This window comes from Anolis carolinensis, chromosome 2, assembly GCF_035594765.1.
Source record: "Anolis carolinensis isolate JA03-04 chromosome 2, rAnoCar3.1.pri, whole genome shotgun sequence".
NCBI classification, from domain to species: Eukaryota; Metazoa; Chordata; class Lepidosauria; order Squamata; family Dactyloidae; genus Anolis; species Anolis carolinensis.
This window is the reverse complement of record NC_085842.1, coordinates 192,302,722-192,323,211: the sequence shown is the minus strand read 5'-3', so window position 1 is coordinate 192,323,211 and position 20,490 is coordinate 192,302,722. Positions and strand designations below refer to the sequence as shown.

Sequence of the window (20,490 nt, the reverse complement as noted above, 5' to 3'; positions counted from 1 at the left end):
TGGCGTGGCACTCAGTATTGCATTAGGACCATTGAAACTGTTGTAAGGGTTAAGGGAGAAAGGCCAGATATACTGCTTTGAGTTTCCTAAAGGAATGGTAGGATTTAAACGTAACCAAAAAATTGTTCCTAAACTTTCACAAGCATTAAGGAATACTGCAGCCTCACAGATGGCATGACTTGAACTCCGTGTGAGTGACAAATGTGTGTGCATTTTGGGAAACTAAAAACAGCACGTGTGTTTCTTGTGTTCATTGTGCTGGATATTAAATCTGCATCAGTCAGCAGAAATTGGACATCCTCTATTGACTTGCAGCTGGAAAAAAAATTCTCATTGAGAGCCAGTGGGATTTTGTTCATCTGTATAGAAGAGGCCTGGGAAACAGTCCAAAAATCATTTTTTCAAGCTGTGTTCTTATCAGTGCTCAATTGATCTTTCTCTTTACACTCTGCAAAGTGGTCAAACTCTGACCCCTCCTACACTGCCATATAAAATCCAGACTATCTACTTTGAACTGGATTATATTGCAATGTAGACTCATATAATCCAGTTCAAAGCCGATAATGTGGATTCTCCTTGGTGCAGATGTGGTTCTCCACTAAGTACTGATATACGGTAATTTTATATGTCCTTATCTTCTTTTTTTAAGTAGAATTTTTCCAGATACAATAAAAATTCACACAAAAGTAATAATTAAAAAGTAAATGTGGAAAGAAAGAAAGAAAAAGAAAAGTGAATAGAAAGAACATACAAAGAATTGTTTTGTTGGAGGCTTTCATGGCCGGAATCACTAGGTTGTTGTGCATTTTCCTCACAACCTCTGAGGATGCCTGCCATAGATGTGGATGAAACATCAGGAGAGAATGCTTCTGGAACATGGCCATACAGCCTGGAAAATGCACAACAACCCATACAAAGAATTCCTATTCTTTTTTCCACAGATGTAATGGTAGAATATAATATAGTACTGTCTTGTTCGCTATATAAATTATTACATCCTTCCACATTTGCTGGGATTATGAAAAGGGACCACAAATAAAAACCGACTTTTTATCTGGGAGAATATTTCCTTAGAAATCTCTAGGTCCTCAATTATAACCCTGTGGTCAACTTCTGCAGGAAACAGACCACAGAATCACTCTGGGGGACCTTCAAATACCCTTGTGATTCTGTTTAGGAATCCCTTGGTCCTCCAACACAACTCTCTGACAAAGATTGACGCTGGAGGACCAAAAAGTTCCTAGGAAGATTAATCATATCTACAAATGAACAAAAGGAAAATCCACAAATATGGAGGACCTATTGTAATTTTCCTAGCCAACCGTTATTACATTATCTCTGTGTGTGTCTTCAAAATGTCTCATTAAAACTTTCCAGTCTTTTCCAATGTTCTGATTTGTCGGTCTTTAGGTGCCTCCTGACCCACTGTGTGCCTCGAAGGGGACCTTGGAGCATTAGCAAGCCACAAAGCTGGTCTTGTGAAAGAGATCTGAAAAGTGCTGAGTTTGGAACTCCAGGATGGGTAAGGAGGGAGGGAAGCTGTTGTGAGCACCGTGATGCCACAAAGGTTTCTTTAAGTCTTGTTTTTCTGCTTCTCTAGCAAGGGTTGGATAATTTAGATGGGATTACTTACCTAGCAGAACCGAGAGTAGTTGATTTAGCATGCTTATCTCTCTTAACTTGGATAAATCACAGGAATGTCTGGATCACATGAGAGGGAGTCACTCCCCATGACCTGAAGCTGGGACTAAAGCCTAGTGCTGTTTTCTCTCCTTTTAGAGACACAGAAGCTGCTATCCTCAATGAATAGTTATGGGTCCCAGGATGGCGATACAAGGCCCGTCTTAGGGCCTCCTTCTTTTCATCCCGAGGAGGAGGAACTCCGCAGGCGCCTCAAGTACTTCTTTATGAGCCCCTGTGACAAGTTTCGTGCCAAGGGCCGGAAACCGTTTAAATTAGTTCTGCAACTGATCAAGATCATTATTGTCACAGTCCAGGTATGTAAGAAAGAGGGAACCTTAAAAAAATGTCAGTAACTTTTTTCTTTGAATGTTTGGTCCTTCATATATATTGGACTTTGTGTAGTTCTTTCCATTGGGCAGATGGGAACTGAAATCCCCAAGATCTGCAAGACCAATACTTCCCCACACTTACACTAAGAGTTGAATTCTGCAAATCTGACTGCAAAGATTGATAACACTATGCAACAAAATTTGAAAAAATCTGTTCCTGGTTTGAACATGTTATTTCCTGTTTAACCATGCAGTACTTACTTTATAGGATCCCCGGTGACAAAGTGTGTTAAAGCACTGAACTGCTGAACTTGCAAACTGAAAGGTCCCAGGTTCAAATCCCGGGAGCAGAGTGAGGGCCCGCTGTTAGCTCCAGCTTCTGCAAACCTAGCAGTTCGAAAACATGCCAATGTGAGTAGATCAATAGGTACCGCTCTGGCGGGAAGGTAACGGCGCTTCATGCAGTTATGCCGGCCACATGACCTTGGAGGTGTCTACGGACAATGCCGGCTCTTCGGCTTAGACATGGAGATGGGCACCAACCCCCAGAGTCAGACATGACTGGACTTAACGTCAGGGGAAACCTTTACCTTACTTACTTTAAAGTAGTTGTTATACTCCAGGAACTTCTTTTTTGTGGCTGCCACAAACTATGTTGAATTGGTTGAGCCTCGAGATAATCGTTGAAAAGCTATAATAAAATATGCTGCAGGATGTCTCACAAAAACAAAGTTTTTGCAGTTTAATACACCTTTTCTATGTTTTATGATAGAACCAATTAGGAAATGACATGTATGATGATGATGATGATTATCATTATTATTACTAGCTTTGCCCGGCCACGCGTTGCTGTGGCTTATTGGAATCCTTTGTTGGCTAGGTAGAATAGCAGTGAATAGCCTTGCAGTCTCAAAGCCTGGCCGTTTTCTGGAGTAGCTGGAGCTTTTTGTTGTATGAACGTAGAGGCATGGATGAAGGGTTGTGCTGCCAAGTTTAGTGTTTCTGGGATGTGTAGTTTTGCTGTTTTGTCCTAGGCCGAAATTTCATTACCCTTTTATATATATAGATTTATAGGTTGCCCTATCTCCCGAGGGGGGCTTAGGGCGGCTTCCAGGTAAAAAGGCAAACATTTTTGCCTGGAACCTAGGAACAAACATTGTATTACATAGTGTAATTATCAGGGCTAAACTCTGGTTAAACTTTATCCAGGTAATTAACTGCCCAGGTTTTTGGTGATCACATTTACTTCAATAGCAACGAGCTGTAAAAATATTTTCCTTAAATCACACTGATGTTATTTAAAGAACTTTTAAAAAAATAAAGCACCCATGTTATTTGGAGGAACAAACTCTTTAGTATTTGTAGCATTTCTTACATGAACAATTAAAAAAAAACAGATCTTTAATTTAAACTAACACAGGCAGTCATTGATGGTGTCAAAGGGGCGAGCTTGATGTTTCACAATATTTGTATTAATGAATAACTTTTCCCAAGCCATGGGTGTGTTCAGCAAAACATAGAGTTTGTTTTAGACCAGACTGGCACAACCTGTGGCTCTCCAGGTGTTTTGGACTTCAGCACCCAGGATTCTTGACCATTGGACAAGCTGGCAAGGGCTTCTGGGAGTTGGAGGCCCAGACACCTGGAGGGTCACAAGTTGTGTCGGCCTGTTTTAGATTGTGTTTAACCTGTAACAAAGTCAGTTACCTGTTGACTAGTGGTGAATAGTTTTGTCTGTCTAGAAAGCAGAGTTTATAGGGACCATGTGATATAATTGTATGCATTTTACAGCATGAACCAGTGCAGAGCTAGGCACATATAGGGTCATTGATTACAATAGGCACTATATAAGTTTGAGTTGCTATCAAAGCCCAGACTTGGAGAAACAGAATTTCCTTGTAATTGAAGGTATGCTGTACACTTAACATAGCAGCAGCAGACAGAGCTCCTTAGGCACTTTGCTGAATTTGGAATTGTGTTGAGAAGGAGCTCATGCAGAAAGAAGAACAAAAGTGCAGTGGGGAAACAGGAACAACATGAATATGCGCAGCAAGGGAAGGTCAGATATCTGATGGAGGATAAGCACCATGAGGTGACCCTCACGGTGGCAAAGTTCCTTAAAGTGGCAGCAAGGCCGAGAAAGAGCCTAGTTTTCCAACAGGGTATTACCTGACATTGTGTACTTACTGTTTGTTTAGCAATTTTCCTGGTTTGACTGTTCTGTAAACCCTTGTATGTTATTCACTTAACATCCATGGACCGTAATAAAATTATACATGCACAGCATGAGAGTAAGTTGAAGCTAATCCTGAACTGAGCTATTAATTTATTTATGGTATTTATACTCTGCCCTTCTCACCCCGAAAGGGACTCAGAGCGGCCTTACAATAAGAAATAATTCAGTGCCACAACAACAAACATATAATTCACATGTGCATTAAAACAGAAAATTAAGCATATAAACATTAAAAACAATTATTAAAAACCACACAATCTGAAATCATGATCCAAAAGCCATTCCAGTCATTATTGCACATAATGACTAGGCCATTGACATGTCTACCTCTCTGGGTTTTGAATGGGTTCACTGTCCAACCTGGGAAAACTTGTGCACACTCAGACTTGACAACTGATATCCAGCATCTCTGTAGAAAGAGGTCAGAGAAGCTCCTTCCTGAAGAAGTTTGGTCCTGATTACACTATGTAACACATTTTTGTTTCTGGGTTATAAATGTTATTTCCTAATTGGTTCTATCATAAAAACATGGAAAAGGTTTATTAAACTGCAAACACTTGGTTTGTGGGACATCCTGCAGCACATTTTACATTTTGTAAACAACAACAACAACAACAACAACAACAACAATAATAATAATAATAATAAGCAGGAACAGAGTTTTTCCCCCAAATGTTGTTACATAGTATTATCCTTTATTTCATTGACTTGTAATAGTTTTTAGCATTTGGACAACAATGACTTTGCAGCATGACAGTGTAAATGAAGAGCTTGGCATGTTTGTTCTGTCTTCGTTCCAGCATCCCAGACATAAATACATTCAGTATCTAATGCTTGAATTTCTGATACCAGCCAGGCATGAAAAAGGTAGCTCACTGGCTTACCTTCCATCCAGAAAAGGGGTTTTCTTAGGTTGTGTCAGAATGGACTGAGCATACCTCCAGAGATAAGGCTCCTAGTATTACCAGTAAAAATAAAGTGTATAGCTGTTCTGTCTTTCTTGCCTTTCTGTGATAAAAAGGCAGACAAGCAATTAAAAAGTGGGAGGCTTACCAATGGAAGATGACAACATGTAGACCACCTGTAAAATTCTGTGAATATGGAAAGATGAAATGCTGTGTTGGGAAGCATCCTGAGGTCACTTCCACACAGCTGTATGAAATCCCACATTATCTGCTTTGAACTGGTTTATATGGCAGTGTAGACTCAGATAACTCAGTTCAAAGCAGATATTGTGGATTATTCTGCCTTGATATTCTGGGTTATATGGCTGTGTGGAAGGGCCCCGAGTCTCTCATACCAAAAGAGTGGTCATTGTAATTAGCTCCAAGATGTTATGCTTCATTGAGTTTTGTCCTTGACTCAGAGTCTAGGGAGTAAAAAGAAGAGGGCAGTGTCCCTGAGTTGAGTGCCTGGAGGAACCAGCTCTACTTAGATCTCAAAAGCATGCTTCCGGGGTGAGGCCCCATCCACACTATCATATAATTCATTTTCTGACTCCATATTATCTATTCTGAACTGGATTAGATGGCAGTGTGATTCAGTTCATCTAATTCAGTTCAAAGCAGATAATCTGGATTCAAAAATTGGATTATATGGCAGTGTTGATCCAGCCTGAGAGGTAGATATTAGAAATAAACTCCTGTCCTCACAAGTGGTTTAGTTTCTGGGGATGATTCAACTCAGAAAAGCCTGGAATGGTTTGCTAAATCAGGCATCACAACTTTGAGGTTATTACATTCTCCTTAGCTAGGTTTGTGTTCTTTTTTATCCATTTCTACAGCTCATTCTCTTTGGGCTCAGTAACCAAATGGTGGTGACCTTCAAGGAGGAGAACACTATTACATTCAAGCACCTCTTCCTGAAGGACTATGCAGACGGGGCAGAGGATGCCTATGCCGTGTATACACAAGCAGATGTCTATGACCACATGTTCTATGCTGTGGATAAGGTAAGAAGGGTTACAGTGGTGCTAGCACATGGGTTGTGGGGTGATGGTAGGACACAGCAGGAATTAATTGGGACTGCTGTGATGGTGGCAATCTTTCTTTGCAGTATTTGTCCGTTCAGAATGAGACAATTGGTCGCTATGCCTATGTGCGAACACACGGTGTTAATCAGTCAGCCCTCATGCTCTGCCAGCAATATTACCGCAAAGGGAGCATTGATCCTGCCAACGACACCTTCAACATCGATCCAAAAGTTATCACAGGCAAGTACTTGTGTTCCCCTGAGCCTCAGGTATCCTTCCTGCTCTGCTTCATCTGAAATGGGAGGGGTGCTCTCCCGGTTTTGCAACCCATTCCTCCATTTGCTTCTCATCACAAGACTTCAAGGTAGGTCAAATGTTTTTATCTGTAGCATAACCCATTTCTCTCTAGAGTCTTGGGCCCCTTCTACACTGCCATATAATCCATCAGATAATCCACATTACCTGCTTTGAAGTGGATTATTTGAATCTACACTTCTTTATAATCCAGTTCAAAGCAGATAATCTGGATTTATATATATATATATTATAATGTACTGTATATACATATATAGTGATAATATTATAATGTAATACAATATAATACTAATAATAACAATATAATAATATATATTACATGTAATATTACAGTATAGTGGTATAGTACAATATAGTAATATATAATGCTAATATTGTGCTATGCTAATAATATAATATATTGTATGTACATATAATTTGTAAACCGCCCTGAGTCCCCTTCAGGGTGAGAAGGGCAGGATATAAATGTAGTAAGTAAATAAATAAATCATACATAGCAGTGTAGATGGGGAAGCCCCCAATGGCGTAGTGGATTAAAGCCTTGTGACTTGAAGGTTGGGTTGCTGATCTGAAAGCTGCCAGGTTCGAATCCCACCCGGGGAGAGCGCAGATGAGCTCCCTCTATCAGCTCCAGCTCCATGCGGGGACATGAGAGAAGCCTCCCATAAGGATGATAAAAACATCAAAACATCCGGGTGTCCCCTGGGCAACGTCCTTGCAGATAGCCAATTCTCTCACACCAGAAGCGACTTGCAGTTTCTCAAGTTGTTCCTGACACACACAAAAAAAGTGTAGACGGGGCCTTGATTTGCTTCATTCATTTTTCCTATCCCAAATTCTAGTCCTATCTCTCAGGTTTTTAACATTTTTTTATTCATGCTGACTTCAGCACAAGTTAAGAATGGCTGTCTTATAGAGGGGTGGGCATCTGGAAATTTACTTGTTTTCACGGAGTTGGAGATATTACTTTTCACTACAACCTGCTAAATTCCCCAGCAAACTTGGCATGTCCACTGACCATCTCAGTAGTTCTAGGAGTTATAACTCCAAATGTAACTTCACCAAGCTTTGTACTGAATAATAAAGAATAAGTGACAAGTAAAACTTAAAATGGGAAGGTATGACACAACTGCTTCTGACCCACCTAGGTCAGTACACACAAGCACATACACTCCCACGCCTTCATGTGCAATCTCTTCATGGACAATGTCTCCTTCCTGTGTAGAGTGCCTGGGTGTGGATCCACCAGGGAAAATACCTTCTTCGCTGGACCTTGAGGAGTCACCTCCAAACACCGAGGAGCCAGACCGCAGCTACAGAAATTTTACTCTCAAGTTCTACAAGTAAACATTTTCTTCATATTTACAGCAGTCCCAGAGTTTGCAGGCCTAAATCTATCTAAAAACTGACGTGAGGAATATGTTATCTTTAAATAATTGAGACTTCCTGTCTCTGTTACTGTTTTTAAAATATCTTTATAAATTTGAAACATTGCAGACTTTTCTTATCAGCTAGCATCTTGCAGCTGTTTATTTCCTTGAACTTAAATAGCTTGGTGCCAGTTGCCTGTTTCATTTCTAGTGCCTTTGAAGAGTACAGTTGCTAATCCCAACTAGGCCACTTTCATACATCATTGGCTTGAATGGTTACATAACTTCCAGTGATTGTACAAAAGTAGACCTATGCAACTAAATTAGGCCGTCTCATTTTCCCCCACTGCTCATTGCTTAAACAGCTACAGTAAGTTTTTTTAAGCTTTTCTGATAAAGGAAGAGTTCTATTATATCTGAGGACACACTCTTGTGAAATGTAGTGGGAGGGTGAGATGGAGCTGACTCTGCCTATCTTGCCCCTTGCAGACTCATTAATGTCACCATCCAGTTCAAGCTGAAAGCCATCAACATACAAACAATAATCAACAACGAGATCCCAGACTGCTACACCTTTTCCATCACAGTGAGTAACTATGTTTGGGAAGATGATGTATTTGCCTCTTTGTCCGAGTCTGAAGGTTCTTGCTAACTTGCTGAAGTGTAAAAGCAGAAAGATTCAAGTCTAGGGCTTCTGCTGTTTGGCCCATCAACACTTCCCCATCTTCTGGGAGGTACAATCGGCTTGACATATTCTAGGGGACTCAGTTCTGGGACCCAAAGCAGATACTATGAGCAATTTCACTACATATTATTAAATGGCATGCTTCAGTCTGTCTGTGTTCATGTCTCCTCCACTTACTAATACAAAGCATGGTGATTAGTATTCATGGATCCAGATCCTGTGGACCTAATGTACATTGTCATTCTTCCGTTATTTTTCTCTATTTCATCTAGATCACATTAGACAACAAAGCACACAGTGGTCGAGTAAAGATCCACTTGGACAACAAAGTGGACATCCAGGAGTGCAAAGACCCAAGTGTCTATGGCAAAGGTACTCATGAGGAATTGGGGCAACAGGCATAAACTCTCTTTGAAAAGTGTCTGCCTTGAGTGACTGTTTTGGAGAGAAAGGTCATCAGTTCAGAATGTACCTCAACCTTCCTCATTCTTATACCTAGCTGGCACTGGCCAATGCCACATCTCATTCGTGAAACCACTGACTCCATGCCTTTTATTATGGCTGTCTGTTAATGTACCAATTCGTTATTAAAGCCACTCAGTTTAGTGCAGTGGTTTTCAACCTATAGGTCCCCAGATGTTTTGGCCTTCAACTCCCAGAAATCCTAACAGTTGGTAAGCTGGCTGGGATTTTTGGGAGTTATAGGCCCAAACACCTGGGGAGTCACAGGTTGAGAACCACTGGTTTAGTGGATTAAATGAGGTGATGAATCTGTAGTACTTAAATGAATGGTTTGCTTTGATAGTCCCATGGGCTGATCTCACTTTCAAGCATATTGAGATAATATTTTTATCTCATGTTGATAAATTTAAAACATTTATTAACACATTACATTTGTATGCTGCCTTTTCCTCAGAGTTGATCCAAAGCAGCTTATCATTGCCACCTCATTGGTTTTCTTTTCCCTCTTTCAGTTTGAATGCCTCAATCTTTCCTATATGTTTACATCACAAATCCATCCATTTGTTCTTTTTGTGGGTGTTTTGAAGCCTTGAACTTACTAACTGCACACTGTTTCACAAGAACAGCATAGATTTATATAATGGCATGATTATACAGCTGGTCTTCCACATGTGCTGATTTAACATTGTGGATTTGATTATTTGTGCATGTAACTAATATGGTTTCTCTAGGAATCTGTGGGCACTCCATTCAACTTCTCATGGAAGTTGACCATCGAGTCACATTGGAGGACCTAGAGATTCCTAGATAAGTGTTTCTTGGGTGAAAAATAAGTGTTGTTTTACTCACTGCTTTCACAATTTCACTGGAATCTTTTAATCCTAACCCCAGCTAATTTGGAAGGCAGAAACCACTTTTCATCTTCCTTTCTTATTGTAGGCTGACCCCTTTTTATTGTTTTAGTTCAGTGGTTTGTGTTTTCTGAGCTCCAAATAACTGCATCATAAATGTTTGGGGCCAATGGGGTGGTGAGAGCACTGTATCAATTCTCCCCTTCCAGCTCTCTCTTCTCTTTTCCTTTTTCACTCATTTGCGGAGGGTCACTGCGCTGTGCTTTAATTAATGTTCTATTTTCTCAGCCAGACTGCTCCTTCAGATTCCATGTGCCACCTTGGAATCACTTTTGTTGCCTGCTCACTCTTCCCTACATGCTCCTATCAACTCTTTTATCAAGCCTTCTTAGATTATAACATCTGTGCACGGTGAACATCATTTTGTATCTCTACTCTTCCTTGCTTGGCACATTCCAGAAGCTTACCCCTGTCGTCCTCCCTTCCTACAGGAGGCAACGGTTTCCGGATGTTCTTTGACGTGATTGTGCTCCTGATCTGTGTGCTGTCCTTCATCTTGTGTTCCCGCTCAATCTTCAGGGGGCTTCTGCTGCAGCATGTGAGCACTGCTGGGATGGGACATCACAACCCCACAGAATGAGTTTAGGTGTAAATCACAGGCATATTTGACTAAGATTAAGTCCAGACCACCTGTACAAAACAGCAACCCAAAATATTTTTCAAACGTTAAAATCTAAGGCTGCAATAGACCTGAGAGGGCTTTTGCTACCATATTCTCTTTCTACAGTGGACTTTGTCATTCCCCCAATCCCATGATACGAGGGCTATCATGGGATTGGGGGGTATAGATAAATGATGTATAGATCTCATATAGATAAATGAGTTTGAAAAGTACTGCTCCAGTAAATTCCCCACTTGTGTCCTCAGCGCTTCCCCCTTCTCCCTTCCTGCAGCGTAGCCAAAACGCTGCGCTGCCATCCACGCCCCCATTGTTGGAAACGGAGGAGAGAGGCAGCAAATTTACTGGAGCAGACCTTTTCAAACTAATTTATCTATATGAGACGTGCCTACATTTCAATGGGGATTACATGAGATTGTAGGTTTGGGATGTGTCTTTCAGCTGCATATGGTAAATGATTTCTCCTATACTTTGTCCTTTTTAAAATCCAAAACGTAACCTACTTTGTGGATAGCCCTCGTAGATTCATCAGTAGTTGCTATATATGAGTTGTGGTGTTTGTGGTCCACCATACTTGTGAAGTGTGATGCTGTCAATTGAGCAAGGCGAGATCAGCTAGATCAGTAGTTCTCAACCTGGGGTCTCCAGATGTTTTTGGTTTACAACTCCCAGAAATCCAGTTTACCAGCTGTTAGGATTTCTGGGAGTTGAAGGCCAAAAACATCTGGGGACCCCAGGTTGAGAACCACTGAGCTAGAGTTTTGTTCCTAGTGATTCTGTTTGTAATGAGAAAATTCCTTCCAATAAACAAGAAAGGGCCAGGTCCTGTGGACCTCCTCATGTGCCTTCTTAGCCTATCAAGAGATAGATTTTCCATCCAAGACAGTACATGAACTACTCTACCTGTATTCAAATATTCTTTTCAAAAGTATGCTAATGATCTTCTAAACTTAGCAGCATTGTAGAAAAAGCTAGGTGCATCATTACATGTAGTAGCCAATCAGTAGAACTTTGTGTTTGAGGGGAAATGGACAACTCATTGGAGGCACTTTTTCCTCATACAGGAGTTCACTCAGTTCTTCCAGCACCGCTACAACCAAGACATCTGCCTGTCTGACCGCATGGAGTTTGTGAATGGCTGGTACATCCTGCTTGTTGTGAGCGACATCATGACTATATCTGGGACCATAATGAAGATTGGGATTGAGTCCAAGGTAAGGAAATGGTCTGTAGAATAAAATTACTTCCTTTTTTAATACAAAACATTTAACAGTACAATTGTACTGTTACAATTGTATTGTTACATCATCTCCTGCCAGATCTGTACTCTTCCAACCTCGCTCCCATCATTCACATAGCTTTATACAAATACAGCTCTTGTCAGTTCTGTTATTTCTAGGTTTTCTAATTTTGTCCATTACATCTAATTGTTGTTCACCTGCAATTTTTGTGGTTTAAATTCACAATTTTTGCAAAGAAGCTAATAAATGACTTCCATGTATTTTCAAATAGTTGTTGTTTTATTTTTCCTTTTACTAATCTTAATTGATATCGGCACTTTTGCCAATATCCCATTTAACAAATTCTTTGTTGACAAATTTTCTAGCTTTTTCCAGTTTCTGATTATTTTGAGTCTTGTGGCACATAGCATAGCATTTATTTACCAAGTCCTTATTCTTACTTAATAATAATAATAATAATAATAATAATAATAATAATAATAATAATAATAATAATGCTTTATTTCTACCCTGCCACCATCTCCCAAAAGGGACTCAGGGTGGCTTACAAAGCACTCAATGTAACAATACATACGGTGCAATAAATACAGAGACATCAGTGTCAAAGGAAAACATAATTCACACCATCAATACATGCAGTACCGTAGTAAAAACAATCAACCCTAAAATACACATAAATAAAATGTTATGGTAATTATAGACATAAAATGAATAACAACCAACCAGTTGTATAAAGCGCTTTCAGTGAGAAAACCAATGGGTCTACAGTTTGAACCTTTTGGGCTCTATATCTATTGGAAAGCTTGGTTAAAGAGCCAAGTTTTTAGGTTGGACTGAAAACATTAGAAATGTTTTTAGTCGAACCTAAAGAATACAGAAATCATTAGTAGAGCTTCCCTGAAATGTATTGTTTCCTCCACTGTTTTTTTTTTTTTGCTCCATGATAGAATTTCATCCCAGAATCTTTGTATATGGAGCACTTTAGCCACACGTGGCTCCAGTCCTCTATTTCTCCACACTTTCTCTGCACTTTCTCCAACATAGTTAAGGGATTCCATTGCTTGGGAGCAACCAAGGCTAGCCTCCCACTCTGGGCTGCAGAGTGAACTGCACATAACGTGCTCCCAATGTACCTGCCAGTGCCTACACAACAGCCCTGTCTAATACGTTGCATGTTGTTTGTTTGCAGAACTTTGCCAACTATGATGTGTGTGGCATCCTTTTGGGCACCTCTACACTCTTGGTCTGGGTTGGTGTCATGCGCTACCTCAGCTTCTTCCAGAAGTACAATGTGAGTTGAGCATCTCTCCTCTCCCTCCTTTCCTGATCTTATATCTGAAATGATTTCCTTAAAAAAAATCAAAAACAAAAAGACACTGAGACTGCAAATTTTCCATTGTTTTGTGGTGCTCTATCTAACTGTACTTGCCCCAATGCTTCTTGCAACTTCACGTTTCCTTAACTGAACCACTGGTGACTTTATTAAGGCTATCTAGCACACTGTGGAAAAAGGTATTTTTGTTTCCCAAGCTAGTCCAGGAATATCTTTTCTAACTCATGTCTTCTAAAATGTCATCCTAGATCCTCATTGTTACCATGCGGGTTGCCTTCCCCAATGTCATCCGTTTCTGTTGCTGCGTGGCAGTTATCTACCTAGGCTACTGCTTCTGCGGCTGGATTGTCCTGGGACCCTACCATGTCAAGGTATATTGGGAAGAGGAATGGGTGCAAAGAGAGGAAAGCATCTTCCCTAAGGAAGGAAGCTGGTTGTCCAGATCTTTGAAGAGTATGCATGAAAAGAAAGACAAATGACCAAGGATGTGTAATATTTGTTAGTTTCATCTAGACCAGTGGTTCTCAACCTGTGGGTTCCCAGATATTTTGGCCTTCAACTCCCAGAAATCCTAAAGGCTGGCTGGGATTTCTGGGAGTTGTAGACCAAAACAACTGGGGACCCACAGGTTGAGAACCACTGATCTAGACAGATCAGAGAAGTGGCAAGTGTCCCTTTCAGGCAGGGTCCATACTGACTTATCTTAGATCTATATTGAGTCTACCTCCTCAAATGCCAAAAAGACACAGAAGAATTTGGTACCAGCTGGAGAACACAGAACCCTTCTTGGAGTTTTCCTCCTAAACCAAAGATTTACATTTTTTTCAAATTTAAAAAAGATACATTGGTTACATTTTGAAGTATGGATCCTATAATGAGGTATGTACAGATGACTTAACTAGACCCATATAGATGTGAGTTTTTCTTCATTGACTGCACATCAGGTGTTCAACTGAGTTGTGGAATCTGCTCTTACAGTTGATGTTATTCCTGTATGAGAGCTACCAATCCCAGAGTCTGTGTTTGGAGATTGTGGCTCAAATTGCACTGGTTTACAAGATTCAGCCTTTGATGGAGTGTTTGAATTCAGAAGAACTACATTCAAGGCTCATCCCCTTTTCTGTGAGATGTGCTGTAGTCATTTAACCTGTAATATGGAAGAAATATGTAATATGGAGCCCCAGTGGCGAAGTGCGTTAAAGCGCTGAGCTGCTGAACTTGCAGATCGAAAGGTCCCAGGTTCAAATCCCAGGAGTGTCTTGAACGCCCACTGTTAGCTCCAGCTCCTGCCAACCTAGCAGTTCGAAAACATGCAAATGTGAGTAGATCAATAGGTACTGCTCCGGCGGGAAGGTAACAGCGCTCCATGCAGTCATGCCGGCCACATGACCTTGGAGGTGTCTACGGACAACGCTGGCTCTTCGGCTTAGAAATGGAGATGAGCACCAACCCCCAGAGTCAGACATGACTGGACTTAATGTCAGGGGAAACCTTTACCTTTTTATGGAAGAAACAATTCTTTGTCATTGTCCTGCCAAAAATGGCACCTGTTTGTTTCTTTTTCCAGTTTGTGTTTTGTGTACGGCTTCAGGATCTTCCTCACTCCTCACTTCCATCTCTGCTCTTTTCTAGTTCCGTACTCTTTCGATGGTGTCAGAGTGCCTTTTCTCTCTCATCAATGGAGACGACATGTTTGTGACCTTTGCATCCATGCAACAGAGCAGCTACTTGGTCTGGCTTTTTAGCCAGGTCTATCTATATACCTTCATCAGCCTTTTCATCTACATGGTGCTCAGCCTTTTCATTGCACTCATCACTGGCTCTTATGAGACCATCAAGGTTAGTCCTTCAGGGAACTGTCTTGCCGCAGAGCTGGAGCTGAATAGCTTCATTCAGAAGTTTTAACAAAGTGCTGCCTTCTAGGATCTGGATTCCTGTGGCTTTCATCATCAGGATTATCTGAGCTGCAGCACAAATAGGCATGGCAAGGAAGAACTGTTGCTTTCAGTTCCCTAGTATATATCCAGAAAAGCTTATCTGGATGTCTGGATTTGCCACGGTCCCCAATGTCCTGTCCTGTTGAATAATAATAGTCAGAGTGGTACTCCAGGGACTGGTTGATAATCCATGTTGGGTCTTCAGACACAAATATGGCACTGGGCCTTCGCACATTGGGGAAAAAATGTCCAAACATATCTCCCTCTATGAACCATCTTGGGGTTTAAGATCGTCCGGGGAGGGCCTGCTCTTGGTCCTGGCTTCTTCGCAGGTGCAACTGGCAGGGAAGAGAGACAGAGCCTTCTCGGTGGTGTAGAACTCCCTCCCCAGGGAGATTAGTTCAGCCCCCTTCCTCCTAACTTTCCATAAAAAAGTGAAGACATGATCAAGCCTTTGAAGAACTGGTGCAATAATAGATACGAAAGATGTGCAATGCCTATTAGAACAGCCTGGATTACGTTTGTGGATCATGTGAATTATGATAGTATTGTGCTGAAAGCTTTTACTTGTTTTTACTTGTATTTTATAACTGCATTTTAAATGTTTATGTTTTTGTACACTATTTCTAAAGGCATCGAATTGTTATCTATGTTGTAAAGCCACCTTGAGTCCCCTTCGGGGTTGAGAAAGGCGGGGTAGAAGTGTCGTAAATAAATAAATAAATAAAATGGAAGCTCTTCCACATCAGAGTGCTTGGGAAATATTGCTCTAGAACAGTTGAAGTTATCTCAGGATCTGGCACAAATGCCTCACACAACCTCTTCTGTTTTTTCAGCATCAGTCTGAGGGAGAAGCAACTGTTACACAGCTCCATGCCTATATAGCTGAGTGCAAGGACAGCCCCAAATCTGGCAAGTTCCGCAGGGAGAGTGCTTCCTCATGCTCCATCTTCTGCTGTTGTGAGCGGTAAGTTTGTACAGAGACTTCAGTGACTGCCTAGCACACATTGTAAATTTCCAGATAAAGAATAGCCTAGTAGACCAGTGGTTCCCAACCTTTGGGCCTCCAAGTGTTTTGGACTTCAATTCCCAGAAATTCCAGCTGTCTTACCAGCTATTAGGAATTGTGAGAGCTGAAGTCCAAAACACCTGGACGCCCAAAGGTTGGGAACCACTGTTGTAGATTGATTGGATTTATTCTTTAAAAAGACCAACAGGTTTCAGCCTGTAGACAAATAGATTGTCCTTCCTCAGGGGCAATAGCAAAAGAAGACCTAGACTTTCATATAGACCTGTCAGTATCAAAATTTCAGCCTTAGAATTAGTTTCACTTCAACTATTTTTGTTTGTTGATATAGCCCCCAAAGAAGGCCAATCTATTTATGTCCGTGCCAGAACACATTGGGCTTTTTAAAGAATAAATTCAGTCCATCTACAAGCACATGAATATGGTTCTCCCTTTTTTGTGCCTTTCCTTTGACTTGCTTTCCTTGGACTCAAACAGTTTGGGCAAGAAGGCTCCATCTTTGATCCAGTAGGATCAAGGACCTCAAAGAGGAAACTGTCCTCCTTCCCCCTTTGCCATAGTTCACTTGGGGTAATGAAAAGCTGGATGTGAGACAGGATATTAGTCCAAAGTTGGGAAAGAAAACCATTAAGGGCACGCGCAATAGAGCACTGTGGATCCAGGCTTAAATGTCTCTCATGGAGTGGACAATCAGTGCTGCTTCCTGTAGAACAGCGGTTCTCAAAGTGTGCTGGATGGTCATGTCAGGGGTGCTTTGATTGTGCTTTTTCTGCATGGCAGAAGGGGGTTGAATTGGATTGCCCTGGGATTGTTCTATTATTATTATTATTATTATTATTATTATTATTATTATTATTATTATTATTATTGCCATTGTTGAATTGTCACCTTGAGTCCCTTTCAGGGTTGAGAAAGGCGGGATACAAGTATGGTAAATAAATAAATAAATAAATAAATATTATTACAAAATCTAGATGGCCATCTGTTGGGGGTGCTTTGATTGTGCTTTTCCTACATGGCAAAAGGGGGTTGGACTAGATGGCACCTGGCCTCTTTCACTGAAATACTGTTATTTGGTGTAAAAGTTCGTCCATGCCTGAGATAGATAGATAGATAGATAGATAGATAGATAGATAGATAGATAGATATATATATATATATATATATATATATATATATACACACACACACACACACACACACACACACACACACACACACACACACACATTATATATAATATAATATAATAAATATAATATAATATATATAAACATTTATTGGGGATCCATGATAAACTTTTGCTTCAAAAAGGGCTCAGTGGCCGAAAAGGTTTGAGAACTCCTGCTATAGAGCATTAGCTGCCTCCCTTATGTCAGGAGGCTGATTGTTCCATGTAAACAGCTTGAGTCACACCAACAGAATCAATGAAAACTCAGCACCCTTGTATTCACTGTTAACTCTGCAGTTAGAGCAGAGGTGCTCTGGAGTATCTAAAGTAAACTTTCAGAATGTACAGATCCATGGGCCCTCATGAATACCTGAAACAACAGATAATAAAAGGTAAAGGTAAAGGTTTCTCCTGACATTAAGTCCAGTCGTGACCGACTCTGGGGGGGGGGGGTTGGTGCTCATCTCCATTTCTAAGCCGAAGAGCCGGCGTTGTCCATAGACATCTCCAAGGTCATGTGGCTGGCATGACTGCATGGAGCGCCGTTACCTTCCCGCCGGAGCCGGTACCTATTGATCTACTCACATTTGCATGTTTTCGAACTGCTAGCTTGGCAGAAGTTGGGGCTAACAGCGGGTGCTCATTCCGCTCCCGGGATTTGAACCTGGGACCTTTTGGTCCGCAAGTTCAGCAGCTCAGTGCTTTAACACTGAGCCACCAGAGGCCCCTCAACAGATAATAGCAATTCCTATATTTTGACTAAACTTGAGCTGAAACTATAACATAGAGTTGTGCTGGAGAACCTAGAAAAATCTATAATCTGGCCTCTCTTGAACCAGAAGATACCATAGAATCTGGTAGACTTAGAAATGCCAATAAACACTTCCAGGGGAAATATTTTCTCGGAGTGTGTGGATATTGAGTGTATAAGGAAATGTCTGGAGGGGGGGGGGGTGACCCATGATGTGGGATGAAGATGGGCATGAAATTTGACTCGTCTCCTCTCTTTCCTCTCCTTTACAGAACCCCATTGCAGGAGAATGTCCTGGTGGTGAACTGAAAAGGGGCTGCCTTGCCTCATTCCTTGTGAGATACCAACTGGCCTGATTATGGACTCCTATGACTGATGAGAATGAGGCCTGCTGTCCTCTTTTGTTGCAACAGCCAAGCCTCCTGTGAGCCAATGCCACTTCCATGCAGAGTTGCTGAGATACTAGGACTGACTTTGGCATTTCAACAGAACGCATCTGGGACTGGGCAGGGAGTGGAGTTTCAAGTATGACTGACCTGTGTTGGGCCTATGTTTGACCCTGCTGAAGTCACTTCCATAGCTTTCTTGGGCCGTGCGGGACTAAGATTTGCCAAACAGCGACAATGGGGAATACAGTTTTTAAAGGTTTATTTTGGAAGAAAAATGTCAAGTAGCAAGGATGTGGCGACATCTTAATGTTGTTTTCAAGGGTCTTCAAGTATTCTGCCTGTAGGTTGCCACTTCAGATAATGTATTTTCCACAGAAAGATTGACACTGGGGTGCCTCTGCAAAGCAAGGCCCCTAGAACAGTTTCATATATGACTAGAACCTAAGAGGTTCAGGATGCAATGGAATAAAATTTAACAAAGCCCCTAATGCATAGGTGCAGGAGGGGAAAGGTTTTTAAAAGACTGGAGGCAAAGGCTTTCCCTGCCTCAAGAGCACAACTAAATTGAATTCTACTATTCATGAGGAGGCCTTGTTTAGATTACTTAGCTTAGGTGGAATCCTGTTCTAGATCAGACAGTGTTTCCAGCATAGAAAAAGTGCCATTTTTTCCCACTCTGCAGGTGTCCTGGTAGCTGCCATGGTCCTTGTGACATCTGCACCTTGTAATCATGTATTGGCAATTGGGTTCTTTCCCTGGCATTGCCTCCAAAATATTGCAGATGAAGACCGAGGCATCCTTATTGTTAATCACAAAAGACATGTTGCCTTAAATGGCAAGCACGTCCCATTTAAGCTGTGTGTGGTTTGACCACCAGTGCTTTTTAACATAGCATTTTGCAAGAAGGCATACAGGACTGCTAAGAACACAAGGTTTTGGAGCTGAAAGCCAGGCACTGAAATACCTTTTGTGTGCACACAATTGCACTCGGGTAAGAGTTGCCAACACTAAATGCCAATGTTTTGGATGAGAAGCTTCCCCTGCTCCCTGTGGCTGCTGAAATGTGGAAGATCGCCAGCTATGATCCAGAGGGGTTTCACAGCCTTCACCAGATCTTCCAGAATTCATTGGCTCCTGAGCTGGGCTGACCACTGCCTTCCCTTTAAGTTGGTAAACTGGCTGGGATTTCTGGGAGTTGTAGGCCAAAACACCTGGGGACCCACAGGTTGAGAACCACTGCTTTAAACAAATCCAAACACCGGTCTTGTCGTAAAACAGTTGGCTTTAAGTTGCACATTCCAAAGCGGTGCCATTTCCACAAATGTTTCCGTATGCAATTTCCAAAACTGAGCTCCATTGCAGAGGATGGAGAAGCACCAGGCGACTTTTTTTACGTGCAGAGGTATCTACAGCTCTGTTTAACTTGTTGATGCTGGAGCGATTCCTTTCTGCTCGCTATTCATGAATTGTGAGAAAAATATTTGTTGACCACTCTAGCGTTATGGCCAATTTTTAAAGCATTTATTTTGTAGATGTGTAACAAACATGGAGACCGTACTAATTTAGGATGTCATTGTTGGTGTAATTTATGAAACAAAGTGCAATTCTAAAATCCATTATTTATAGCTAACAGTGTTATTCAAATATAAAAGTATGAGAGAAACACAGAAGAGTTAAGCAGTTCCTTTTCACTTATATCTTGGAACCCTCAAGATTGCCTCATTAATAAATAAATGTTTTATTTCAAACATACATAGCAACTATAAATGGCTAATTGGATTTATAAATGTGGTCCTCTGTGATCCTAAAGCTGAGGAGCAGAATCCTCAGTCTTACCTTGCAGTTTTTGAACCAAAAAGCAAAGGGGACTTCTGGCATTTCAAATGTCATGGGATTGTTTGTCAAATACAAATTAGTTGATCACCACCATCATCATGTGAGCTTGAGGTGACCATCTTTCTCTTAACTTTGCCTTTCCTTGAGACAAGGTGGAGTTAGCTATTATAAAAACATAGACAGTAGTCTCACTTATCCAACGTAAACGGGCCGGCAGAACGTT

General features: G+C 41.2%; 1 protein-coding gene across 2 annotated transcripts in view; it reads left to right on the top strand.

Moving 5' to 3' along the window:
* Window positions 1-20,183, top strand: part of mcoln1 (mucolipin TRP cation channel 1) — a 28,730-nt gene extending 8,547 nt beyond the window's left edge. The window contains exons 2-15 of one of the 2 annotated variants that reach the window (XM_008103786.3): window positions 1,411-1,522; window positions 1,780-1,997; window positions 6,032-6,199; window positions 6,304-6,460; window positions 7,761-7,878; window positions 8,395-8,491; window positions 8,863-8,962; window positions 10,395-10,501; window positions 11,647-11,796; window positions 13,013-13,114; window positions 13,405-13,527; window positions 14,789-14,995; window positions 15,930-16,060; window positions 18,315-20,183. In XM_008103786.3, coding sequence (XP_008101993.1) covers window positions 1,519-1,522; window positions 1,780-1,997; window positions 6,032-6,199; window positions 6,304-6,460; window positions 7,761-7,878; window positions 8,395-8,491; window positions 8,863-8,962; window positions 10,395-10,501; window positions 11,647-11,796; window positions 13,013-13,114; window positions 13,405-13,527; window positions 14,789-14,995; window positions 15,930-16,060; window positions 18,315-18,351 — 1,719 coding nt within the window. In that variant the 5' untranslated portion in view covers window positions 1,411-1,518 and the 3' untranslated portion in view covers window positions 18,352-20,183. Of the gene's footprint in view, window positions 1-1,410; window positions 1,523-1,779; window positions 1,998-2,286; window positions 2,424-6,031; window positions 6,200-6,303; window positions 6,461-7,760; window positions 7,879-8,394; window positions 8,492-8,862; window positions 8,963-10,394; window positions 10,502-11,646; window positions 11,797-13,012; window positions 13,115-13,404; window positions 13,528-14,788; window positions 14,996-15,929; window positions 16,061-18,314 lie in introns of those variants that run through there. The other variant, XM_062971424.1, reaches the window with a different exon arrangement.
* Window positions 20,184-20,490: the final 307 nt, after the last annotated feature.